Source organism: Sceloporus undulatus, chromosome 6 (genome assembly GCF_019175285.1).
Source record: "Sceloporus undulatus isolate JIND9_A2432 ecotype Alabama chromosome 6, SceUnd_v1.1, whole genome shotgun sequence".
Taxonomy (NCBI): domain Eukaryota; kingdom Metazoa; phylum Chordata; class Lepidosauria; order Squamata; family Phrynosomatidae; genus Sceloporus; species Sceloporus undulatus.
The window spans coordinates 115572078-115599394 of NC_056527.1; the positions used below are offsets into that span (position 1 = coordinate 115572078).

Consider the following 27317-nt stretch of genomic DNA (forward strand, 5'->3'; position numbering starts at 1 on the left):
TCTCTCCACATCAATAGGGCTATAAATCTGTTTTTGGTTTTATTAACTTTAAAGGTGCCATCCTTAAAACAAGGAGCGAAACTGGAGGCGACTTATCGCTGCTGCTGCCCCCCCCCCCGCAACATGCGAACCCCCAGCAAAGACTACTACCCTGTTTTAAGCTGGAATTAAAATCTGGAGTGGATGCCTTGGTCCACTGAGATAGACTCCATCAGCCACAATGGCATTATAATTAACTAATGAGCTCATACAGACAGGCGAAAATAAAGCCGCTTTGGCTCACTTTGGAGGTATGCTGTTTAAATTATGCATGCGTCCTAAGAGGCCAGAAGCTGCACCAAAGCCATGCTCCAATCCGAAGGACTGCAGCACAGCTTTGGCACAACTTCTGACCTCTTAAGATGTGTGTGTCATTTAAACAGCATACCTCCAAAGTGAAGTGAAGCAGCTTTATTTTGGCCTGTCTGTAGGGGCCCTAATGATAATCAAGAGCGTTCAACTAACTTGGGATCTCCTGCCAGACTACAATACCCTCCCCTTCCAAGTTTAGGAAAGTCAACTGTTTGGAATGACAGCTCCCAGAATCCTGGGGCTGCTGAGAATTGTCATTCCAAAACCCTCAACTTGCTGAAGCTGTGTGTCTGCTCCAGTTGTCTGTCCTCAGACTGCCCACCTTTCAGTAAGATTTCCTCCGTGATCCGGCCTTGCTGTTGGGGGTCAGGGTAAAGCTGCGGAAGGAGGCGGCTGCGATAATGCCAGGAGGAGTAGTTGGAGAAATTTCGGGTGATGAGGCTGTCACTGAAGGCGAGTTCGTCCTCAGGAGGCACCTGGGAACGCTGCACCACGAAGCGGCGGTAGTCCCAACAGTGAACTGCGGGGGGCAACACAGAGAAATACGAAAGTGGAGGTCAAGGGTCAAACGTGCCCATTTGCCACCGCCATCCAGGCCAAGTACTTTTAAGCTTGGCCAATCAGGTCCCAGGAACTCTGCCCACATTTGGCTCACCCAGTATACACTTGTTAACTATTACTACCATACATAACTTTAATTTGCCATTGTAAGAGCATTCTGGATTGCTCTGCTAGAGAAAATAGATGTGGCCATCTGATGTGATTTGGTCAGCTCCTGTTGCAGGAAAAAGCGCTTCCCTGGAACCTAAAATGCCCCAGAGAGGGCCAAAAATGTAGCAAAAATCTCCACACACAAGTGGCAAAAATATTTTCTTTTGGGGGCCCTTAACTGTCCCGAAGTGGGGAGGTCCATTCTAGCTCCCTAACCTCTGACAGCTGTCCAATTCTGGTTTAAAAAGAGAAGAGACAAATGAATAGGGAGCTGATGCCTTCATGGGCTGCTTGCGGGCTTCTCAGGGGCATCTGTGAGATACAAAATCAGACCCTGATGGGCTTTGCAGTTGCATAAAGCTACGATTCAGTTTCAGCCTGATGGGTCTTGAAGGCATACTGATGCTATGATCTACAGTTGGTCCTCCACAGTCACAGCTTTAACTTTTGAGGATTTGATTATTACAGTGGGCCCTTGTTATCCGCTGGGGTTTGGTTTCAGGACCCCCAATGGATAATGAAATCCGTGGATGCTTGAATCTCATTAAATACAATGGCATAGTAAAATGGTGTCCCTTATATAAAATGGAAAAATTAAGGTTTGCTATTTGGAATGTATACTTTTAAAAAATATTTTCAAGCCATGGATGTTTGAATCCATGGATAAAAAAATCATTGGATAACAAGGACTGACTATAAGTTTTCACTAGGAATCTCTAGGTTCTCCAGTGTGATTCTATGGTCAGAATCATTCTGGAGCAGCTAGAGATTCCTAGAGAGAACACTTCTCTAGGCATTTGTAGGTCAGTGTGAAGTCGAAGGCTTTCATGGCTGGCATCTATACTTTTTTGCGGGTTTTTTGGGCTATGAGGCTCTGAAGATGCCAGTTACAGCTGTTGGTGAAACATCAGGAGTAAACTCTTCTAGAACATGGCCCCATAGCCCCAAAACTACACAAAAAACCATCTGTAGGTCCTCCTGCACGATTCTGCTAGAGGGTGACCTCTACCCATTAATTTCTGTTCAGCATTCAGCTGCACGCATTATTTCACTCACTCGCCGTTATGATCATGTCTCCCCTCTGTTGTCCTCCCTTCACTGGCTCCCTTTTCCTTTCCGCATCAGGTACAAACTTTTGCTACTCACCTTTAAAGCCCTGCATGGGCTGGCCCCTCTTTATTTAACCGATCTTCTCTCTCCCTACATCCCTACTCGCACTCTCCGCTCTGGTAGCCAAAGTCTCCTCTCTCAACCCAGGATTTTCTCTGCCCCATCCCGGATCCGTCCCTTCTCTCTTGCTGCTCCTCTTTGCTGGAACCTTCTTCTTCTGCATGCACGGCTCATCACCTCCCTAACCAGCTTTAAGGCTGAGCTGAAAACCATATTGTTAAGGGAAGCGTTCTCAGGGAATTTGTGATTGTCATCTGGCTGTCTGATAATGTTTGATGTGATGTGATCTGCTTTTATATGTGATGTTTTTAATTTGTCTTTTCTTTTCTACATGGTAATTTTATCTATTTCTCTATTTAATTGTTATTATCTTAGAGTGTACGCCTTGGGCAGGCTTTTATATACTCCTTAATTTTATCAACTTTGTACAGCGCTGTGTATAATTACAGTGCTCTAGAAATAAAGTTTAATAATAATAATAATAATAATAATAATAATAATAATAGAGGTTCCTATAGAGGTATCTTCTCAGGGGGGAAAAGTGGGGTTTTTTATTTGCAGTTATTTCATTTTCACAGGGGTCCTGTGCCGCTAACCCCAGCAAATGTGGAGAACCCATTGTAATTTTCAGAATACTCTGAAAGCTATATTGTTTTATTCTGGAAACTTAGCCATGGAGTTCTTTGGGACAAAGGTAAAATGTTACATCTCAGGTTCACTGGCAATCACAAAGGATGTATGTTTGTGAGAAAATGAGGCAGTCGCTTTACCACTTTGGTATTCTGCCTATGCATCATTATTAAGCCAATCAATTGTGGAAAACATTAGGTTTCCTAAAGGCATAAAAACTTTGTTTGTTACTCAGGGTCTGCCATCTTTTTTTTTTTTTTTGGTGCACTCTATAGCTGTTGCCTTAAAACCTCCTTGGGGCAAAAGATCCATGTTTAGTGCAGCATAGCAGAGCTCATTTTATGTGGTACAAACAAACAGGCTTGGGAAAAAACCTGTTTTCTTTTAAAGCCCAAAAAGTGTTGTTTTTTGTGTGTGTGTGTGTTTAAACTTTTTTTTTTTTAATGAAGAAGCCAGTGGAACTTTGAAAGCTTGCAATATGTATTTTATGCATTTTGGTTGGCCAATAAAGATATCACAGTTTTGTGGATTTTGGATATTAATGCTGTGAAATTTTATTTTATATAATAAAATGCTTGGTCAACCATTTTTTAACGCTTGCTAACATTAACAATCCAAATGTATTAAGCTTAGATATGATTATCTTTCAATAGAAGCCACTGACACTGGATACTAACAATGAGCGGCTGTCAATAAAGTGTTGAAGTTAAAATGTTTAAGTTCAAAGAGTCACTGCTGTTCCAGTAAAAGGGCTGGAAAACAGTAATAACAGCCAGAATTTTAAAAAAGAAAATAATAATCAATTAAAAAACCAGGAGTGCTTTTTTAAAAAGTCATTTGGTTTAAACCAAGGTTTCAATCAAGGTTTAACCAATGGATTAAACCAGCCAACACTGTGTAGAATATCAGTATAAATGAAGGGGCCTGGCATCATCTCTCTCTGCCTTGGGGATGCAGCTCCTTGGCAGAACCATGAATCTGAAAGAGCAGGAGCTCTCAGGTTCAGCCCATGTCATCTCCAGGCAAGCCTTCCTTAAACCTTGAAGAGACGTTGCGAGTTGATGCTGGCAATAGTGGGGCCTACGCAAAGCTTGGAAAAATTCCTCTTTCTTTTTTATATGGCTGAGGGATTCTGGAAGTTGTCATTAAAAAAGAGGAATGTTTCCAAGCTCTGGATACAGGTGACTCAAGAGTCTGATTCAGTATAAGCCAGCTTCTTCCTGCATCCCCGTGAAAAAACATGTACTGGAGCCAGACCTGAGTTCAGAGATGTTTTAAGAACAAATAAGCTTATAGGTGAACCAGTGTGGTATAGTGGTTAGAGCAGTGGACTTTGGATACTCAGGTTCGAATCCCCACTCAGCTATGGGAACCCACGGGGCGACTTTGGGAAAGTCACACATGTTGGAAATGGCTTGAAAGCACACAACAGCAACCCTATAGATAATGAAAGGCGAAACATTACTGGGGTTACTAAGAGCAGAGTTTGGATGTGCGGCCAGGATTGGATGAGGGATGGCTTGGAAAGACAGCAGAAGAAAATACATACAGTTGCGTTCATCAGTCTCCAAGAATTTGCCACACAGCTCCAGCTCCCGGGCCCAATCCGGCTCTGGGATGTGTCCCATCACCCAGCAGCGATGATACCACGTCCCATAAGATTTGGGATTCACACGGAGGCAAGACTCCAGGAAGGAGAGCTCAGCCTTGCACAGAGCTTGCATCTCTTCCGGGGTCCTGTTGGCATAGAGAAGATGGAGACAATCTCATGTACGTAGAGCCCAGCTACTCCCTACCTGCCTCCTGGCCTCCTCCCATAACTTACTCTTCCTGCAGGTGAAGGAATACCTCTCGCCGAAAATTCCAGAGAGTGGCAAAGTCTGGATTGGCACCCAAGACCTGGCTGGTCAGCTCCAAGGCCTCCTTGTCCAGTTGACTCAATTTCCTCTAAAAGAGACAAGTTAATATTGTGTTGGTCTTTGTGTGAGTGAGAGAGTCCAGTGCCACAATTACGCACCAAATTCTTCTCCATTTCCCCAACAGAGGAACTTCTTAATCCATTTCCCCACAACAGGACTAAACAGTGGAGGAAAATGGTCAATGGCCAAAACTCAAGGTCAAAGTCACCATATAAAGGTCAAAATTGTCATTTAATTGGCCATGGTTACCATAAGGGTCAATGGTCATGGGCTGAAGTCTCCACAGAAAGGCCAAAGCTGCCAACCAAATGCTAAAGATCAACATTACCATACAAAGACCAGAGGCCAGGTATCAATGTTTCCACGTATCTCAACTAGACAATATTTGCTCTCTCTTCAGCTAAGAACTTCCAGGTGGACTTGGTCCATGTCCTTGACCTATCTAAAGTCAAGGAACATTGGACAACCATCAAAATCTGAGAGGTCAACATCTGGAATACTCCAAGTTCAGTTACATCCTTAACCACATCCTTCCTCTCCAACATCTCTTAGGTTGTATCCACATTGCAGAAATAATGCAATTTGACACCACTTTAACTGCCATGGCTCAATGCTATGGAATTCTGGGTTTTGTAGTTTCGTGAGATACTTAGCCCTCTCTGTCAGAGAGCTCTGGTACCATAAGAAACTACAAATCCCAGGACTCCATAGCATTAGTCAAGAAAATAACTTTCTTCTTCTTTCCTGAAAAAGAACAGAACACTCAGAGGTCAATCCTAGCAACTTTATGTTAAGTCTTAAAAGTCTTTATTACCACATTTAAGTATCCAGTCTGAAGGAAGAATGCAGTAATCACACATGAAATACAAGGAAAAGGGTCCAAGGGCCAAACTTTAGCCTAGTTCTCATTTTGTCATCTAAAGATCGGGGCAAAGAGCAAACCACAAGTCATCTGTCCCTGAGAGAGATATAAAAAGATTGCAGCTGAAGGACAAGAGGCCAAAAGCCATTTCAAATGCCATCTTTAACCAGTAGCCAAGAATCAGGTTCAAGTTCTATGTTCAAGATATAGGTCCTGACTCAAAGGAAGCTGTTTCAGTGTCCCTCAGTTTCCAAAAGCTAAACCTCGGAAGACGGTTATGAAACCAGTCCCTTCTTTTCTTCCTTCCTTGGCCCTCTCCCATCCTTTTCACCTTTTCAAAGATGGCTTTGGTGGCAGTCACATATTGGAGTAGTTTCTTCTCTCGCTCCAGACGCTTGGCTTCGGCTTGCTCCTCTGTTGTCTTGACCTTCAGCCTGCCATGCTGTTGAGAGGGGGATTGTGGGGAAAATGCCATTAAAAATACAACATGACTGAGGGGAATCTTTCCCATTGAAATTCTAGTCTGGGAAAGCTATGGCTGTAAAAGGTATGGGAAAGGAAGAACATGAGCCATGAAACCATACAGATTATACCTTGGTTTATGAAGTAGATGTTTTCCTGAGCATTAACGGAACATTTGAAACCAAGTGAAGAAATAACGCGGAAAGACATGGGACAGGTTACTATATCCCAAAGCGGAACAGTTCAACATGTTTCAGCAAACGTTTTATCCAAAATGAACAATATGCACATGTGAAATTAAACAACCAGCTCAGATAAGCCTTGCCTAAATAAATACCAACATTTGAAACGTCTAAAGACCACTTGGAGGTTTCTTCCAAAATGAATCCAGGGATAATTCTTCTTTTGTCACCTTCCACATTTCTTGTGATTTTCCTTTTGATGGTCAAATCAACAGATCTATGCTTTTTAAACATGCTGGGATCACTGGTGATGCAAGCTTATCTGCTTTTCCTTTTACTCTCTGTTTTGTTATTCACGCTCCCTAAGGGATTTTGGAGACAGCTGCTATTTACCTTGCCTGTTGCAAACTGGCCCACACAGAGCTAAAATAGGATTAACATTGTTGCATGGCACTGTTTACTGCAGGCATGCTGCTGCAACATGACACAGAAAATCGGTGTTTCCTTCTCTCCTTCATCATCTTCCCAATACTAATGCTGCTAAAAAGTTTGCAGCTAGACAGAGGTCAAGAGGAAAAAGGGACCCCTAGATGGTCATAAAAAGGGGTTTCTTTTTCAAAGGCTTTGCTAACTGAGGTATGCCTGTACAATGAAAACAGCTGGGGAAACACACTGTGAAAGGAGCGCATAAACCCGAGAATTGTTCCTCACTCACCATGTTGCCTGCACAGCAAAAACAGTTCCAGAGGGGGAGATGAGGAATTAATTATGTACCTAAAATATAAAGAAACACCAGGTGAGCATGGATGATACGATAGTCTTTAGAAGCAATTGAATTTTATTGCATTACATTTTTAAAAAGGGACCTTTTCCCAAGATATTGTACATGATTCTCAACCCCACTTCTGTTTTCTTCCCACAACCGTTAGGTTGTGAGTTTCACAGAAAAGTGTGGCTTTTCTGGATCTTTCAGTCTGGTACACCTCCCAGGATCCAGATCCTTTAAACCTTGTGGAGGGCAATAGGTTAGGGAAAACTGCTGTACATGTACCAATATACCACCATTTAGTTTTCAGCTCCTATTTTGAGAGTCTGGAAGATGCAACTACATAACTCAGAAACTGTTTGCATCTCTCTCTCTCTATATATATATCTCCCACTCTTCCATGCCAGCATTCTCTGAAGATGCCAGCTGCAGATGCTGGCGAAAGGTCAGGCATAAACTCTTCTAGAAAGACAGCCACAGAGTCTGAAAAACCCACAAAAAACGATGTTTGCAAACAATTTGGGGGGCTGTTACGATGTTACGTTTTTTGCTTTTGCTTTTAAAGAGTTTTAAACTTTAAATATTAATAATGTAACATTTTTAACTGTTTGAAATGTTTAATTGTTTTTTAAAACTTGTATTTTGCATGTTTTATAGTGAGTTTTAACTCGGACTGTTTTAGATTTGTAAGTCACCTTGAGTTCCTGTACTGGGAGAAAGGTGAGATATAAATAAACATAATAATGATAATGATAATGATAATGATAATAATAATAATAATAATAATATCACCAATACACCCCAAATCCCCAGCCTCCTTGTCTGTGGAGAGGAAAATCCCCTTTAACAGTTACCTTCTCCAACCTGGCAAGCCTGCTGGATGCGCCATACTCCAGCTCTCATCATCCCCAGCTGAGAGGTGATAGGAATTGTCATTTGAGGATATGAGGTTTATTGAGAGGAAAAAGGTGGCTTTGACCAAGTGCCCACTCAGACCTGGAAAAAGCCCTAAATTATTGATCTATGGATTCTACCACGGTTCTGGAAGTTCGCTGCTCCATCCTTGGGGTTCTTGCAGCCTCCCTATGTAACTCTATGTAAGCAAGCATGTCTTCCCCTTGGCTTGTCCTCTGCCTCCTTGTAAGCCTGGTGGTGAAGCCAATGAAAAGCACTACATAAATCAGTGGTCCCCAAACTGTGATTTTGGATTTCAGCTCCCAGAATCCCAGACTGTTGGCCAACACAGTTGAGGCTTCTGGGAGCTGAAGTCCAAAATCTCTTAAAGGGCACAGTTTGAGGACTACTGACATAAACAAAGTATTATGGAGTCTCATCAATGAGCCAATTATATTTAGGGTAGGGTTTTGTGGGCTGCAGCCCACACCTGGCAGTGCTCTAGCAGTACTTGGCAGCTGGCTTGAGCTACTCTTTTAATTTCCCAGAATGCTCCAGGGTGATTATGGAAAAACAGAGACAGTGGTTAGATGCAACCCCTTTTTGGTTCTGGAGCAGAAAGGGGATGAAGCAGAGGTCAGCCACAGGTGCAACCCAGCACCCTCTACATTTGTTGGATGGTAACTTGCACTGCCTCCCATCTGTGGATGATGGGAGATATAGTCTGACATAGCCAGAGCCCTTCCTAGCTTGGGGAAAACAACTGTTTTTTAAGGTCAGGTTGCAAATCAGGTGGCCCTCTCTTTGGCAGCAGGTTTCCTCAGCCCCAGCCTGCATAGGGATGCTGGGTGTTGCAGTCCAACAATATCAGAAGGGTCCATGATTCCTACCCCCCAAAACCATCTTGCTTGTTTCCCCCTTGCAATAAACTTCTACCAACCCTGGAAATACATGCAATTATTTTTTATTATTTTTAATTATTAAAATTGTTTAATTATAATAAATATAAATAAATAAAAATAAACACAATTATAAGTAATAAATATATATTCTATTATTATTTTAAATTGTTAAAATTATTTTTGAGCTGCACCAACCCTTTTGTGCAAAACCAGGCCAGCTACCCACGTGTCACACACACCTCCCTCCTTTAAATACCCCATTGCATTGTGGGACTGAGCAAAAAGCGGTCACCTGTGCAAGGCTTTCTCCATAGAAAGGAGGCACCTATTATTTCCCGCTCTCCTGCACGTACTGCTGCATATTGAAAAAAAAACCTGCCACCTGCTTCCACCCCCTATTTTTAGAGGGGAAATGGTATCTTCCGCGACAACCCAGCGGCTCTCCCATGGGGCGAGACCATCCCAAAACAGCACACGGGGGGGTACAGGCAAAGATGCTGCTGGACTAATATAAAGAGACTCTAGGGGGCGATACCAACCAGACCGGAGAAGAGGGGGATGTGACACCGTCGCCAGCGAAGTGGTCTCTCCCGCAGCAGTTCTGTCAGCGAAGGTGGGCGCCTATAATAATAATAAAGGGCGAATCCACCTGAGAGGTAGTATTGGGGGCGGGGCTTATGTTTCGGAACTGGAACAGACTGAGACTATGCGGCGGAGGCGTCGAGTTGAGACCTCCAGTGGGGAAAGAGCGTCCCCCTCATTCTTAAAGGGGCCGCGTTTTATTTTCCTTCTTAAGAAGGTGGTCAAAAGATGAAATAAAACGATGTTATTTACATATTATTCACAAGTTCAGTCACTCAAAAACAAGTGTGTTTTTCCCAAGAGAAATAGCTCCATTTTTCTTCAGAGAAGTGTTGACACAAGGCTCCTCAGAGACCAATTAGTTGAAGTAATCTGCTTCAGAAATAATCCAGTTTGAGACGGCTTTAAAGGCCCTGGCTCCGTGCTAGGGAATCCTGGGAATTGTAGTATAATAATAATAATAATAATAATAATAATATATTTATATTCAGCCTCTCCCTACGGATCGAGGCGGGTTACAGCAACACAAATACATTAAGAATACATCAATAAAAGACATAATACACAAATAACCAACACTACACTAGTTTATTGTGGCACCAGAGCTCCCTGACAAAGAAGGCTAAATGTCTCACAAAACTACTGTTCCCAGAATTCCCTAGCACTGAGCCAGGGCAGTTCAAGCAGCCTCAGACTGGATTATTTCTACAGTGTGTTTTGGACCAAAGCCTTTTATCGTTTCCTGTTTAAGGCTGTATTCAGACTGCAGAAGTAATCCGGTTTGACACCACATTGACTGCCATGGCTCAATGCTATGGAATTCTGGGAATGGTAGTTTGTTGTGGCACCGAACTACTATTCCCACAATCCCATAGCATCAAGCCATGGCCATTAAAGCAACGTGAGACCGGATCATTTCTGGACTGATGCAGCCTAAAAGTTTACTGCTGGTTGGAGAGCTCTAAATAGGTTCTGGGATTAATAAGCCTTAATATACGGCTACATTAAATTAAATTGAAGCAGTTTCACACCGCTTTAACTGTCATGGTTCCACCCTGTGGAATTTTGGGATTTGTAGTTTGTTGTGGCACCAGAGCCCTCTGACAGAAGTGGCGAAATATCCCACAAACCTTCAAATCCCAGAATCCCATAGCACTGAGCCATGGCAGCTAAAGCGGTGTCAAATTGCTTTATTTCTGTAGTGCATATCAGACCAGAGGCTGCTGCTACATTGCAAAATTAATGCAGTTTGATACCGCTTTAACTGACATAGCTCCATCCCATGGAATTGTGGGATTTGTAGTTGTGGCACCAGAGCCCTCTGACAGAGAAGGCTAAATATCTCACAAAACTACAGTTTCCAGAATCCCATAGCACTGAGCCATGGCAGTTAAAGCGGTGTCAAACTGCATTGATTGTGCAGTGCAGACTGGTAGACTGTATAATTCCCGCTCCTGATTATTTATAAGAGGAATAGAAAAAGCTGAAGTCTGTGGGTCCTCCTCCCTGTTCCTGAAACTCACAGTTCTCATTTAAAGGGCTTGAGTTCGGATTGCCCTGACTTTCACCCCAAATGTGCAAAAATCCCTTATGTGACACAGCATGAATGCGGCATTGTGAAGCATGAAGTATTGCTTGTAATTGCTACTCTCAGGCTTTACCAGGAAAACGTTGAGTCACTTTTAAAAGATGTACAAGGCATTAAGAAGCAGTTTCCTCTTCATCCATAATTCCCATTAATCTCTTTAGAGGGACAAAACTGTGAGACATGTAGGCAATCCAGAAAACCATGATCATTATTCACCCTTTTCATATTGCTCAGGGTTAAGGAAAGATCAAGGATAGCAAGTTTCGGAGTGACACATTATTATTCTCCAGACTCCCTTCTTCCTGTTTGAAGAAAAGTCCTGTGGCATTTGGCCACCTTCCACCTTTGGTCCTATATAAATCCTATATAGAGTTATGTACAACGGAATAGTTTATTTCCATTTTAATTGTCAGTTTTATAAGTTCTTAATTATACTGTGCTTTTAGATTGTAAGATGCTTTGAGTCCCAATTTTTAGGGAAAAAGCAGAATACAAATAAATACAATGATGATGATGATGACGACGATACAGGCCTATACTCCTTGATTCAGGAGTAAGCCCCACTGAATTCAATCCAGTTCACTACTTCTGCACTATAGAAATAATGCAGTTTGACACCACTTTAACTGCTGTGGCTCCATCCGACAGAATCCCAGGATTTATAGTTTTGTGAGGCACCAGCACCCTTTGGCAGAGAAGGCTAAAGACCTAATAAAATTAAAAATCTCAGGATTGCATAGAATGGAGCTCCAGCATTTAAAGTGGTGTCAAACTGAATTATTTCTGCAGTGTAGATGCATCCTGAGTGAACATATAAGGATTTGGCTCTTTATCACCTTTAAACTAATGTGGACCGTTGCTGGATTATTCTTGAAAAGAAGAAGAAGAAGACCTTGACCATGTCTGTGGTGGCCCTGAGCCGCAAATAGGAAATACACACATATAGGATGGGTGACACTTGGCTTGACAGCAGTGCAAGCAAAAGGGACCTAGGGGAGTCTTATGGATGGATCACAAGTGTGAAGCAGCAGCTAGAAAAGCCAACGCAATTCTAGACTGCATGAATGAGTATAGATCAAGGGAAGTAACACTACCACTTTATTCCACTTTCTGCAATGTCATGCGAAAACGATTTCGCTTTTGTGGGATTTTCCCATTTTAAATCCCATTTCTTCATGGGATAAACCCTGTCTGATCAACTCCTATGATTCAGTTACACTTGGCTTTCCACATTTGCGGCTTTGACTACGTATTTGCGGATTTTTTTAATATGCTCTCTCTCGCTAGATCCTCCAGAGTAATTCTGCTGGAAGCCGAGCACAGAGTTGCACTGGAAGACCTAAAGATTCCTAGAGAAAACACTTCTCTAGGCATTTGTAGGTCCTGCAAAATGATTCTGTGGTCAAATTCTGGCAGAAGTTGACCAGAGAGTTCTGCTGGAGGACATAGAAATTCGTAGAGAGGTGTCCTCTCAGGGTAAAACAGTGCTGTTTATTTATTTGCATTTCCCCCACTTTTGCTGGGGTCCTACACCCCAAACTCCAGCGAATCTGGAGGGAGAAGTGTATTCGTAAGGGCCGCTTCTCCTTCTTGGTTATGGAGCAAATGGGGAAAAGAGTCAGACACACAGCTCCAGGGAGATCAGATTTCTCAGCCCTGGGAGATTTGGCCAGAAGAAGGAGGAAAGAAATGATGCCACACCGGGATATGAATTATAGCTCCTTCTCCGGCAACGCCTGGCAGATCTAAGAACTTTGTCAGCCTGCTATTAAAAAGAGTATTAATTCACCCAGGCCATAAAGTTAATGGCTCTTTGGGGGTAAAAGATGTAACACACCTCACTTCCACCCCAATATATTGTGTATGGGAGGACTTGAGGGGTGCCTGCCCCAGACACACTTCAGGAACCCATAACAACTATGGGGTCAAAGTTGGGCTGGAGGACACAGGGCTTCATATTTGAGTTTATATGTTACGAAGGAAGCTGCCAGATTGGTCTGTCTAGATCAGTATTGACTGGCAACCATGTCTCTTGGGGACACCAGGCTTCATACACAAACTTATATATATATATATATATATATATATATATATATACACACACACACACACACACACACACACACACACACATTTTCCCTCCACCTTCACTAGCGTTAGGGGCACAAGTCCCCCGTGAATATGGAAAAAACGCAAATAGCAAAACACCATGTTTTTACCTGCTAGAGGACACCTCTCTAGGAATCTCTAGGTCCTCCAGGGCAACTCTGTGGCCAACATCTGACAGCCACTGACCATAGAGTTAGGCTGGAAGAGCTACAAAGGCCTAGTAGAGTATCCTCTCTAGGAATCTCTAGGTCCTTCAGTTAAAGTTGACCATAGAGTTGCACTGGAGGACCCAGATATTCCTAGAGAGAACATATTAATGAAATCCGTGAATAAACAAATCCGCAAAAGTCAAAGCTGAAAATGTGGAAGGATGAATGCATTTGTATGTATGTTTGTATATATTTATATCTATATGTGTTTGTGTGTGTGTGTGTGCGCGCGCCTGTATATATACACACACACACACATATATACACAAAATAATATAAATATATTAATATATTTTATTGATGTATTATTATAAGCACTATTAATATTACCAATATATTTATAATAATATAATTGAGAAATATATATATATATATATACATATTTATATTATTTTATTTACATTATATATATAAATTACACATTACATTTCCACTTGTATTATATTTTAATTGTCACTTTTGTAATATAACACAAATGTAAATGTAATATATATATATATATATATATATATATATATATATATATAATACAAATACACACACTTGTATTATATATATATATATATATATGTATATATATTAAAAATTCATTTTGCTCAGGACAAGTTCTGGATTATTTTTTGTTGTCCAAAAGGAAACTGAAACCATGAACCATAAAACCAAGTTCCTCTATTTTCTTAATAGGAAAATAGCTGAGGAGGAAAGGCCCCTCGGGCACTCAGGGGTTAAAACGAAAGAGCGAGGTTAGGAAGGAAAGGCTCCCTCTTCCCGCGGTGCATGCTGGGATGCGGCGCGGCAATGCCTCCTCTTCCCTCTCGCAATGCATCATGGGAGGCGTGGCTTGCGCGGTGCATGCTGGGATTGGTAGGCATGAGGCGGTCCTTTTTGCCCGGAAGTGAGGCGCATGGTTTTGCCTCCATTGTTTTAAACCCAGATTTACGAGCAGCTGAAAGCTTCTCGGTGAGTCTTTGAGCCTTTAGTGTATTAATGTAATTAATACAATTAATATATTAATTGCTTTGCAGAGTATTTTCCAGAATTCTTTTCTTTTCTTTCCAGAATTTAGAAGAGTGACTTTTCATTTTGGATAACAACTCCCATCATCCCCCAAAGCAAGCATGATCACAGTCTCCTCTGGGATCCGAAACACACTGCATAAATAATCCAGTTTGAGACCGCTTTAGCTTGCCCTGGCTCAGTGCTAGGGAACCCTGGGGATTGTAGTTTGTTGTGGCACCTGAGCTCTCTGACAGTGAATGCTATCAATGTCTCCCAGAACTACAGTTCCCAGAATCCCCTAGCATTAAGCCAGGACAGTTAAAGCGGTTTCAGACTGGATTATTTCTGCAGTGTGTTTTTAACTCCACTCAGAATGGCCCTGGATGGGGAATTAGGGAGTTGCCCTAAAAGTAACTTTTCCAAGACTTGATTATTTTCTCAGCCTTCTTCTTCTCTTTGGGGCGTTATTTCTGCTTTGGAAATGAAGAATTATTTTGGTTGCCTTCATGTTTTTGAGTTCTTTTATTAAAATGTTGTTGTTGTTGTTGTTGTTGCTGCCGTATTGATTCGTTCCTCGCTTTCCTCCCGAAATTGGGACTCAGAGTGGCTTACGGTCTAAAAGCACCGTTCAGTTAAAAACTTACAAAAACTGACAATTAAAATATTAAAACAGGTGGTTTGTTTAAAGGTAGAATATAATTAAGAAAGATAAACGCACTTGAAATCCATCACTTGGAAAAAACAAGGCAACCCAGGATTATTTGTACACTCGTCCCTCCTCATTTGATGGGATTAGGGTCACAAATACCTCGGTAAAGGTGGAAAACCCACAAAGAATGGTTAAAATCCAGACTTTTCCTATGCTCAGAAGTTAAAAATTATAGGGCTGAAATGAGAGCAAAGGTTGCTATTCCAGGTCATGTCAAAGGTTCTGTTTTTGAACGTAAACAATTTGGAAATGGCTCATAATTTAAGATTTTAACCCAAATAAAAGGAAGAACTGCACAAACAGTTTGAGGACAGTGAAACAGAACATATAGATAAAAGATTGATTGACGTGGGATAGAGGCGTATGCTAAGACCTCCAATGAATATACTGGGGGCGTAAGTCTTTAATTTAATGTAACCCATGAAAATGTGATTTGTAGTATGGGAAATTATGAAAGTTGCCCTAAAGTTAACTTTTCCAAGTTTTGATTGTTTTCTCAGCCCACCTCCTTTTTGATGCCTTCCCTCTTTAGGGCATTATAATTTTTTTATTCCTTAATTGATTTTCCCTTTTATTTATTCATTTCATTTTTTAATCTTTATTTCATTACTTACCATAGAGGAGAGGAGGTCTTATTTCTGAGTAAATATTTAGTACTCTGAGGTACTAGCATGGAGATAGGGACTGGATCCGCACTGGAGATATTTGATCCAGTTTGAAACCACTTCAACTGCCACAAGTCAGTGCTATGAAATTCTGGGAATTGTAGTTTGTTGTGGCATCAATGCATCACAAAACCACATTTCCTAGAACTCCATAGCACTGAACCATGGGAGTGAAAGTGGTACCGAACTGGATTATTTCTGCAGTGCAGATGCACCCAAAGCATGGAAGCCGATTCTGAGAAGGTTTTCCTGGATCCCAGTTCCAAGAAATGCTCTAACCATTACACCACACTGTCTCCACAATTCAAGATACAAAGGGCATAGCTGAAAACAGGACTCAATAAAAGTTTGAGTTATACCCCACAGGTTGTCTATAATTGTGAGTAGTAATCTCTGATAAATGACTGTATTTTCCATCTGTAGGTTGGCTTTTCTGTTGCGAGAGACCCTACATTTTGTCACCCCAACTATGGGGGTACCTCCCCATCCCCAGAAAGGAGGCAAAAGGAAGAAAGAATGTCGGAAACGGGCCTTGCCTTCTGCCTCGGACCAAGCAGGTGGTGCCAGAGAGAGCAAAGGGGTCACCCTCCCCAGATTGGAGCCTGGCTCGGCTGAGTATTTCCGTCGGGCTCACGAGACTTTGAAATCGGGGTTCGAGTCGGAGGAGGAGAAAGGTAATAAGCAATTTATTTTAATACTGTAACAATTTATATCTTTTAAGGTACCACTTTTCTATGTTTTTGATTGTATTGTTCTTTAATATTGTGAGCCGCTCCTCCCTGTCCCAGTTCTGGGAAAAGAGCAGCATACAATAATAATCATAATAATGGCATGATTATTTGGGGAGAGGTTGGTCCTTCAGCACTTGGGAACGTGACTTCTTTCCACCTTGAGACTCATACTAGAAGAAAGATGGCATATGAATGAATGATAACAGACCTATACTGGTAGAACAAGATGCCACTCAGCCAATCCTCAGCATAGATATTTATTTTCAGTACCAGAGGCAGAACATGCAGATACACCTGTCCTTGCACATTTGCGCCTTTGACTTTTGTAGATTTGATTATTTGTAGACTTGATTAATATGATCTCTCTCTAGGAATCTCTAGGGCCTCCAGAGAAATTCAGCTGGAAGTTGACCATAGAGTTGCCCTGGAGAACCAAAAGATTCCCACAGAAAACACTTCCCTAGGCATTTGTAGGCCCTGCAACATGATTGCATGATCAAATTCTGGCAGATGTTGACCACAGAGTTCTGCTGGAGGACTTAGAAATTCCTAGAGAGGTGTTCTCTCAGGTTAAAAAAGTACTAGTTTGTTTGTGTTTTTTTTCACTTTCATGGGGACCCTGTGCCCCTAAACCCAGCAAATGTGGAAGGAGAAGTGTAAATCTTTCGCACACAAATCAACAGCTTTTCCTCCAAGTGTTCTTGATTTGGGAAGTCTAAATTAGCAGGGAAACAAGGCCTTTGTTTTTACTGTGAAGCTACTAGGGATTGGAAGTCCACACCAAAGCCATGCTTGTCCTTGTGTCGAAATGAAGCCATTCTGGATGCCAACACTGACATGATGCCATTGCTAACTTGAAACCAAATCACCCAAGCTAAGGTCATAGAATCATAGGGGCTCTTATCTACTGGAAATGGACATACCTCAGGTAAGAGCCAATGTTCCTTTCTAACTCTAAGGAGATGGAAGATACTCCAAGGGCCATCTAGTCCAACCCCCTGCCATGCAGGAACTCATAATCAAACCACCCCCAACAGATAGCCATGCAGCCTCTGATTAAAAACCTCCAAAGAAGAAGACTCCACCTTACTCCAAGGGAGCATGTTCCACTATCCAACAGCTCTTAGGCTCAGGATGTCCTTCCTAATGTTTAGATGGAATCCCTTGTCTTGTAGTTTGACTCTATTGCTCCATGTCCTTGTCATCAGTTTGTATGAAGACCTCATACTGTATATTTGAAACACAGGTAGGAATGGTCTGGTTAACTGTTGGACTGCCTCATAAGTGTGTTGTTTTTGCCCCCTAGGCCTGTTTGTCAGCAATGTCTTGGAGGAGGCTGAAGCAGTGGCTTTACCCTTGGCCCTGGACACAGCTGGTTCTCTTCTTCTCCAGGCCCTTGTTCCGTATGCTTCTTCACCCAGCTTGTGTTCCTTTCTCCGGGCTTTGATCCCCTCTCTGCACCTTGCCGCCTGCCACTCCTGCGGAGCCCACATCCTGGAGGCTGTCTTGCTGAGGGCCCCATTGCTGATCAAGGATGAAGCAGAGGATTCTGAGACTTTGGAGGACCTTGTTCTGGAACTGGGAAAGGCTGTACAGAAAGAACTGTCAGTTTTTGCTTTGGATGCCCATGGCAGTTTTGTGGTGCGGACACTGCTGCAGGTGCTTGGAGGGGTCCGAGTCGGGTCAGACGGGGGCCGAGGAGGATCAGGTGAGTGTGGTCTGCTGGTACCATCTTTTCTAGATGGGCCAAACTCACTTGGAAGGAATGTTACAGAATCAGAAGTTGGGAGTACAATGGCCCCTCCACATTTGCTGGGGTTAGGGGTGCAAGACCCTCATAAAAGTGGGGGGGGGGGAACACATATAAAAAAAATATTTTAAAAAAAAACACCAGAGAGAACACCTCTCTAGGAATTTCTAGGTGCTGCATTACAACTCTGGTCAACATCTGCTGGCTGTTGGCCATAGAATTGTGCTGGAGGACCTACAAAAGCTTAGAGAAGTATGCTGTCTAGGAATCTCTAGATCCTCTAGTGCAACTTCTAACATACATTCACCATAGAGTTGCACGGGAGGACCTAGAGATTCCTAGAGAGAACATATTAATCAGACCCATGAATAATCAAATCCGTAAAAGTCAAAGCTACAGATGTGGAGGGCTGAATGTATTTTTTGGAAAGTACCTCAAAAAGTATGAATTAATGTCAAGTCATTTCCAACTTATGGCAACCCTAAGGCAACCCTGTAATGGAGTTTTCTTGGCAAGATTTGTTCAGAAGGAGCTTGCCTTTGAGAGAATGTGACTTGGAGACACACAATAAGAGCACAATACACCGAGAGTGGACATTTAATTGTTCTTAAAATTCAGCTATCTCTTCAGCAAATCTATTTATATACATATTCAATATTATAATTGAATAAAATAAAATTCAATCGATATAGATAAATTTGTATTATATTTTACATTTACATTTGTGTTATATTACAAAAGTGACGATTAAAATATAATATAAATGTAAATGTAATACTGTATGTGATATATTTTCCTTTCCCCCACTTAACTCTATTTTCTTCCCTTGTTCTGATCTGCGATCCCATTAGGGATTTCGAGCTTTAGAGCCAAGCGAGCAAAAGCAGAAAGCGATGGGCCTCTGGAATTTGAAGTCCCAGACTCCTTCTTCTCCCTCCTTCGTGAATTCAGCGAGTGCTTTCAGGAGCATATTTCAGGTGAGATGAACAGGCCTTGCCTGTTGGGGATATGGAACCACACAATTCCACCTTGGGATGCCTTTGAATGCCAGAACGTGAAAATGGCAGCAGTTGGTCTTTGGTGCTTCCTCTCCAAAGAGCACCGAGAAAGTACAGGGGGCAATGCATTTTTTAGGTTCTCTTACTGGTTGACTGAGCTCTCACCTTTTGTCACTCTACTTAGAGAAGTTGATAGTTCCTTTTTTGATAAGAGTTAAAGAATAGTTTTTTTGTGAGTTTTTCGGGTTATGTGGCCATGTTCTAGCAGAGTTTCTTTCTGACGTTTCGCCAGCATCTGTGGCTGGCATCTTCAGAGAGTTAAAGAACATTACCTACATTGACCCATGGATAAATCGACCCAGGTTTTTTGGGGTCAATTTTTTGACTAACATTTGTAGATTTATATATGAGTTTATACAATAACTTCTTTGTTTCTTTTCCCCCAGATTTTATTACAAACAAATATTTTAGCCTCTGCCTCCAAGTGGCGCTGGAGGTCTTACACCGGAAGCTACCTGATGTCTGTTCAGAACTGTGCTGCTCAGTGATCGGCTACCTGAGCTCCTGCAACCCGGCAGCTGGACAGAGGTTCGCCATATGACTGTGATGATGGTGGTTGGAAGAGTTTTGGAATCACTTGTGCTGGATATCTTGGTAGCCATAGGTCAGGCCTGGGCAATTGCATGAGAACAGGGGTGAACTCCCTCCCCAACCCCTCCCACTGCTGGCTGTACCCCACTAACAGTGCTCTCAAATACTTCTTATCTTCATTTGAGTCCTTCCCAAAAAGGGTAACAGGAAGTGTCATCCTGTCACCAGTCTCATTGGTTCTGGTCCTGATGTTGTTGTTGTTAATGTGGGGTACCAGCGTTGTGTATTGGTTTGAGTATTAGACTGACTCTGGTGACCAGGATTCGATTCCCAGCTTGGCCATGAAACTCACTGGGTGACCTTGGGCAAGTCACACCCTCTCAGCCTTAGGGAAGGCTCTCCTGATATCTGGTCTTGATATCTGTAGCCATATCCTCCGTCATTTGTATGAAAACCATGCAGGTATTTGACATCTGCTATCCTGCCTCCCTCTTGATCATTTTTTCTGTCTGCCAAACAGGCCAAGCTCTTCCAAATATTTGTCATAAGAGAACTGTGGACTGTCTGGCCTGCTGGATGCTGTTGGACTATGTCTCCCATCAGCCCTAGCCAGCTTAGCCCATGGTGAGGGCTATTGGGAGTTGTAGTCCACCCACATCTGGAGGGCCACACAGTCCTCACCTTGCCATAGGTCTTTGTTTTCTCTGACATTCCCACCCTCACTTCCCTTTGTTAGCTGTGGGTACATTTGGTTGTTTTTTGTTTTCATTGGTACATTTAGCTGGCTTTGAGGACTTGGCTCTGTGGGTGTTGTGTGGGAGTGGCGTTGGTTCTGGATCTTCTCTGACCGGGTTGTTCTTCCTCTTCAGCCCCCTCCTGGTGTTTCTGAAGGATGCCACCTGCAGCCGGGCGCTGGACAAGGTTCTGGAGGTGTCTGACCCAAAGGCCTTGCGCTCATTCTACAAGGCACATGTCAAGGGGCAATTGCGGGTCCTGGCGGAGCATGGTGTGGCCAACTTCACCTTGCAGCGGCTCATCCAGGCTGCCTCCCGGAAACTGGTGAGTAGGGAAGCCACACAGCTGCTCCTTGGCGGCTGGATGAAAACTTTCCATTTGCCCTCATATGATGCTACTGATCGTCTTTTCATCCTGTGGCAGGCCTTCTGATTGGGAACCCTTTCCCACTATGCAGTTATAGCCCTATGATTCCACTTTAATTGTTATGGATCTGCATTTTTGGGAGGGGCATACAGAACTAGGAGCTAGCATAGCATAGCAATAGCAAGCAGTAAGTACATTTCTATACCGCTTATCAGTTCACTTAAGTACTCCCTAAGCAGTTTACAATGTGTAAGCTAATTGCCCTCAACAAGCTGGGTACTCATGTTAGCGACCTCAGAAGGATTCAAGCCTGAGTTGAGCCTAAGCCCCTGGGTGGTACTGAATTATGGTTTGTGAGTGAGTGGCTGCAGTACAGGCATTAGCCACTGTACCACCAGGGCTCTAATTTACAAGAGAAGCACAAAACAAGTGACATAGTGGTTTGAGCATTGGATTATGACTCTGGAGACCTACTTGGCCATGGAAACTCACTGGGTGGCCTTGGGCAAGTCACAGACTTTCAGCCTTCGAAAACAATGCTATAGATTTGTTTTTGGGTCAGAATGACTTGAAGGAGAACAACAACAACATACAGAACTGCTGTAATTGTGCAATTTGGGTGCAGCCTGAATTTCCATGCCATCATTCATATGGAGCTGGCGTTAAAAAGTGTTTTGATTTGGGCTTAAAATAATCAATTACATCAGGGTTGGAGAACCTGTGGTTCTTTGACATGGTGGAACTCGAGCCTCCCTCCATCTTAGCTGGTATGGTGAAGGACTATGGAATTTATAGTCTAGAAACATCTAGATGTCCACAGGTTTGTTTTTTCTGGTTGCCACTCTTGTGCACACTCTTGATTTGATTAAGATTGGAATAGAAATGTGTGATAGGAGTGGACTTCCATCCCCCATTCCAGAACATGTTCTTATCCTTTCCTTATAAAACTGGAAGACGGCACATGGCTGGGAATGAAAGAATCAAGCAGCACCTTTGGGACTAATTCATTTATTTTAGTGTGAGCTTTCGAGGGTGTCTGAAGAAGTGGATTGAAATCCATGGAAGCTTATGCTAACAGTCTCAAAGGTGCTTCCAGATTCTTTCATTCCCTCCTTTCTTTTTCCATTTTATGCTGAAACCGACTAACATGGCTATCTCTTTGAAAACTATTGTTTCTTTGTCTGTTCTTCAGTTGGGACAACTATTTGAGGAATTGAGCCCAGGCGTGGAAGAGATCATGGCCCATGAGCACCTGGGAGTGATCACGGCGCTTCTGGGGGCCTGTAGAAAACAGGGGACTCACCAGCCGGAGGTACTGCAGATCCTCATGGAGGTAAGGCATCCTGCCCTTTGCCTCTGTCCCCTGCCCAGTATCTGTAACCTGCATCCTTTTGCTGAGTCTGATCTCTTTCCTCTCCTTCAGGCTTTTCACTGCTGGGAACCTTCCTCCCGCCAAGTGTTGTGTGCTCCTCTGATTGCTTCTGTGTTGGCTTATGAGGTGTATTATGGTGAAGAGGAAGGGGAGGATCCGTCACAGTGTCAGGTAGGTTACACCAGAAAAAAGTTGTGATACAGCAAAGATGGATTCTGCTCCTCTTCTTTTCTTCCTAAACTGATTCCACATAACATGGTTATTTATAAGAGCTGCTATGCAGTGATAAGAACTGGTGCCTGAGTTTCCTTGCTTTCATCTTCCCTGCTCATCCCCTTTTCCTCTTGTGTCATGTCTTTTAGATTTCAGACAAGGACTGTCTCATTTGTTGTTGACCTAGTGCAGGCTTTTTGTGGGGCAAGAACAGAGTAATAGAGGGTATTTAAAGATTTTTCCCTTTAAAGGTAACAATAGACTCCTTTAGAGTCAACACAGATTTTAGCTTAAATTGTGTTACCACCCTCATTTCCCTGGATCCAAATTTCTCTATGCCTCATGTGGACTGGAGCATTGCTTTGTTCAAAAACGAAAACAGAGACATCTCACGGTTTTTAAAGGTATTTTTGTAAAACAAACACAGCTTGGAAAAGTAATAATAACAATTTTATTTTTTGGGGGATTACCATGCCCAGAAAACCTCAAATAAGGCTTCGTTCTTGACTGTAGTCTAAAAAACTATAAAAGTAAGTTGTACCTAGGAGTTGTGTAGTTTGGAGACATAGGTTGAGTTTCCCTTATCCAGAATTCCGAAATCCAACATTGTCCGTATGAGTGGCTGAGATAATGATGCCTTTGCTTTCTGATGGTTCAGTGTACATAAACTGGTTTCATGCACAAAATTATTTAAAACATTGTGTCTAAGATTACCTTCAGGCTATGTATATAAGGTGTATATGAACATAAATGAATTTCATGTTTAGACTTTGGTCCCATTCCCAAGATATCTCATTATGTACATGCAAATATTAAAAACTCTGAAACCCTCCAAAATCCAAAACATTTCTGGGCCCAACCATTTCAGATAAGGGTCACTCATCCTGTATAGCTCAGCTTCTGAGGAGTAGTAGAAGTGAAGTGCATAACAAGATATGTGTTAAATAGCTTTTTGTGGCTTTTTCGGGCTATGTGGCCATGTTCTAGAAGAGTTTCTTCCTGATGTTTCACCAGCATCTGTGGCTGTGGCAAGCATTCTCTGAAGATGCCAGCCACAGATGCTGGCGAAAAGTCAGGAAGAAACTCTTCTAGAACATGGCCACATAGCTCAAAAACCCCCACAAAAAGCTATGAATGCCGGCCATGAAAGCCTTCAATTTCATATGTGTTAAATCATTCTTGTTAGCTGAACCTTCTCTCGTTTGTCTCAGTACATGTCTGTCTTTCATCTAGGTGAACACAGCTCGTCCTTTGACCTCAGTCTCCTACCATGGCTCCTTAATGCTCCAGCACTTGTTACACTTTGCAGACCCCTCCATTGTACTGCGCAGCTTAGGGACCATGACCCCTGAGGATCTCGTCACACTGGCTTGCGATCCTGCAGGAAGCCACGTCTTTGATGCTCTCCTAGCCAGCCCCTCTGTCCCTGAAAAACAGAGGCGGAAGGTGCTGCGACTGCTCAAGGTGAACACTTCTCACTGGTATCTCACTGAGCCTGCTGGTATCAGGGTTAAAGAGTGCTCAAAATCCTTGGTTCCCCAGTTGCGTTCTGCGTAAAGTGTGCTGTTTCTAACATCCAAGATATGCTTACATTTCATTGACTGGATCACACTGGATAAGCTATAGGACAGATCTAGGTAATATCAGAATCCTGCCATATTTCTAGTACTATGACACAGTGGCAGAATTTGGCATTTGTTTCAGCCTTTTTAAAATTTCATTAGGAAAAGGAAAGTTTCTAGCTCTCAAGATGGGCATGAAGTGTTGTGTGCATGTTTTGATGGAACTCAGAAGCTATATGTATCTGAATTTTCTGTAATCAGCAGAGTTGGGTTTTAGTGACCCAGTACTAGTGGGAATGGATTGGACAATTTTGGATTGACAGAGCTTTATAGGTGGACATTTTTTTCCCTGCACCATCCAATTTGAGTGGGGGGGAAAATCACAATTGGAAGTCACTTCTATTTGCAATTTATGTGTTTGTCAGGGTATAAACAATGTACAGTGGTACCCCGGGATACGAAAGCACCGCGTTACGAAATTTCCGGGATATGAAAAAATTCTATAGGAAAAAACTGTTCCGGGTTACGTTTTTTTTTTCGGCTTACGAAAAAAATTTTTGGTGCTTTTCGGCGCTTTTTCGCACGAAATCGCGGCTTCCAGCGCTAGCGTCTATGGCTTTTTCGGCTTGCGAACGATTTCGGGTTACGAAGGGCGCCGCGGAATGGATTATTTTCGTAACCCGGGGTACCACTGTATATGATTTCATAGAATCATAGAAACGTAGAGTTGGAAGAGACCACAAGGGCCATCCAGTCCAACCCCCTGCCATGCAGGAAATCATAATCAAAGCATCCCTGACAGATGGCCATCCAGCCTCTGTTTGAAGACCTCCAAGGAAGGAGACTCCACTACACTCCGAGGGAGTTTGTTCCACTGTCAAACAGCCCTTACTCTCAGGAAGTTCCTCCTAATGTTGAGGTGGAATCTCTTTTCCTGGAGCTTGCATCCATTGTTCCGTGTTCTAGTCTCTGGAGCAGCAGAAAACAAGTTTGCTCCCTCCTCAATATGACATCCCTTCAAATATTTAAACAGGGCTATCATATCACCTCTTAGCCTTCTCTTCTCCAGGCTAAACATCCCCAGTGCCCTAAGTCGTTCCTCATAGGGCATGGTTTCAAGGCCCTTAACCATTTTAGTCGCCCTCTGGACACGCTCCAGTTTCTCAATGTCCTTTTTTAACTGTGGTGCCCACAGCTGGACACAGTATTCCAAGTGGGGCCTGACCAAAGCAGAATAGAGTGGCACTATTACTTCCCTTGATCCAGACACTATACTTCTATTGATGCAGCCTAAAATCGCATTGGCCTTGTTAGCTGCCACATCACACTGTTGACTCATGTTCAACATGTGGTCTACTTGGACTCCTAGATCCCTTCCACATGTTGTCTCCTTAAGCCAGGTGTCCCCTATCCTATTTAATTTAATTTAATTACTTCTGTCCTTTCCCTCTCCTTTTTCTTCAATCTTCAGGGTTGCTATCTATCTCTGGCTTGTAACAAGCATGGAAGTCGGGTCCTGGATGCCATTTGGAGCAGATCCAATCTGCCAGCCAAGCAAGAGATGGCTCAAGAGCTGGGTAAGACTCTTATTTTCCTTTGATCCATTGTTTTGATCCAGGATTGTGGTGGCAAGAGGGTCTAGATGAATGAATAGCTGCTAAAGCATGGTTAATCCGCTTTAACTCCTTCCACAGTTTGTGTCAACTGGGTTCTCTTTCCACCTCAGAAGTACCTACCCTGTCCTCCCATTGGCAAACCACACAGTACATTCAATAACACTTTGTGAGATGTAGGACCAGGCTTTTTCAGTTGTGGAATGCCCTCTCCTTGGAGCCCTGTTGACTCCAACATTGATTTCATTTAGGCTCCAAGTAAAAACATGGCTAAGTAGTAAAGCTTTGGGGCCTCACTGATGTTATTATGCACAGGCTTTTAAAACTGTTTTCATCTTTTAAACCTGTTTTAACTTCTTAATGTGTTTACTATGTTGTCTGGCCATTTAAATTACTTTTATTCTTTTACATTGTTTCAATCTTTTAATATTGGTTTTACCTGGGTTTCTCCCAGAGATCTTTTGATACAGGGTGGAATAAAAATATTTTAATATGTAAATAATAATAGGCTCAGATTTTTGGTCCTTAGAACCCAGTACTGTTTGCTTTAATTGGTAGCAGATCTTCAAGGTCTTAGGAAGAGAGAGGCTTTTCCTGTCTCACCTGCAATGTGCTGTTGGTTTTTAGGAAAGGTGCGGGCACTTTTAGCCTGAACAGGGGTTCTCCTTCCTCCTCTTCCCATTCTCCTTCTTCTCTAACTCTGTGTGTCTCCTCTTGTCTTTCTAGCTGAGCATGAGCCGCAGCTCCGGCATGACCCCTTTGGTCATCACGTGGCCCGCAACTTTGCCTTGACCCACTTCCTCAAACGCCGCCAGGATTGGGACCGCCACCAGGAGGCGGAAAAGAAACGGAGGGAGCTCTTTGCCGAGATCTTGGATGGATGAATCAGAACGAGAATGGGGATGCTGTGCGAGTTGGTTGCTACTGTGACATTTTGCCCATGGGAAGAAGCAGAGGACTGACCCTATTGGACACCCCAGTGCATTCATGCTCGGCATGACTGTTCCTGACCACAGAAACGCTGGAGGACAATGTGCTGGGTATTGTCATGGGGGCATCTCTCTTGCCTGCTCTCAAATGGATATTTTTTTTGCAGATATTGAGAGATCCTTTTCTTTACAGGTACTGTTGTGTTTCTTCTTTGGAACAGTGTCAGTGTAATTGTAGGCCAGAGCTTGGAAACTGTGGTTACCTCTTTCTTGCACTTGCTGCAAAGGCCCTGTTGTCAAGTGCTTGGTTATCTGTTTTTCTTAAGAAAGATGTTCCTTTACACACTTGTGGAGGATTCTGGTTGTTGTGTTGCACGGGTGCAGCTGATCCAATTGTATGAGTTCACAGATGACCGCTCTGGGAACCACAGGTATATATAAGCAACTTGTTCATATTCAGCCTAGTGAAGAGAAGACTGAGGGTTGATGTGATTGCCTTCTTTAAATACCTTAAGGGCTGTCACAGAGAGGAGGGGCAGGACTGTTCTCTGCTGCTCCAGAAGGTAAGACCAGGTCTAATGGTCTGACGTTACAAGAAAGTAGATTTTGGTTGAACATTAGAAGGAAGTTCTTGGTAATAAGAGTGTTTTGGCAATGGGACTATGGTGCTTTATAGACCGCCCAAAAGGGCGGTCTGCCGCCGCCCTTGTTTGCTGCGCGAGGGAGCCGCAGCGGACAAACCGCACG

At 42.9% G+C, this 27317-nt stretch overlaps 2 protein-coding genes across 6 annotated transcripts in view; one reads left to right on the top strand and one right to left on the bottom strand.

The window, feature by feature from the left end:
• RABGGTA (Rab geranylgeranyltransferase subunit alpha) overlaps positions 1-9517 on the bottom strand; it is a 22710-nt gene extending 13193 nt beyond the window's left edge. The window contains exons 1-6 of one of the 4 annotated variants that reach the window (XM_042472105.1): positions 9389-9517; positions 7003-7061; positions 5975-6085; positions 4688-4809; positions 4412-4599; positions 674-871 (exon numbers count right to left, since the gene is read on the bottom strand). In XM_042472105.1, the coding sequence (XP_042328039.1) occupies positions 674-871; positions 4412-4599; positions 4688-4809; positions 5975-6085; positions 7003-7005 (622 nt within the window). In that variant the 5' untranslated portion in view covers positions 7006-7061; positions 9389-9517. Of the gene's footprint in view, positions 1-673; positions 872-4411; positions 4600-4687; positions 4810-5974; positions 6086-7002; positions 7062-7907; positions 7929-9044; positions 9073-9141; positions 9298-9388 lie in introns of those variants that run through there. The other 3 variants (XM_042472106.1, XM_042472107.1, XM_042472108.1) reach the window with 3 other exon arrangements.
• On the top strand, positions 9388-26915 carry NOP9 (NOP9 nucleolar protein). Of its 2 annotated transcripts, none has more exons than XM_042472103.1 (11): positions 9388-9462; positions 16134-16384; positions 17748-18149; positions 19043-19168; positions 19636-19777; positions 20650-20839; positions 22074-22214; positions 22305-22424; positions 23700-23930; positions 25500-25605; positions 26368-26915. In XM_042472103.1, the coding sequence occupies exons 2-11, from the start codon at positions 16180-16182 to the stop codon at positions 26523-26525; spliced, it is 1821 nt and encodes a 606-aa protein (XP_042328037.1). In that variant the 5' UTR covers positions 9388-9462; positions 16134-16179; the 3' UTR covers positions 26526-26915. The 2 variants fall into 2 exon arrangements, with proteins under 2 accessions (XP_042328037.1, XP_042328038.1); XM_042472104.1 differs by lacking the exon at positions 9388-9462 and adding an exon at positions 14202-14297.
• The last annotated feature ends 402 nt before the right edge of the window (positions 26916-27317 follow it).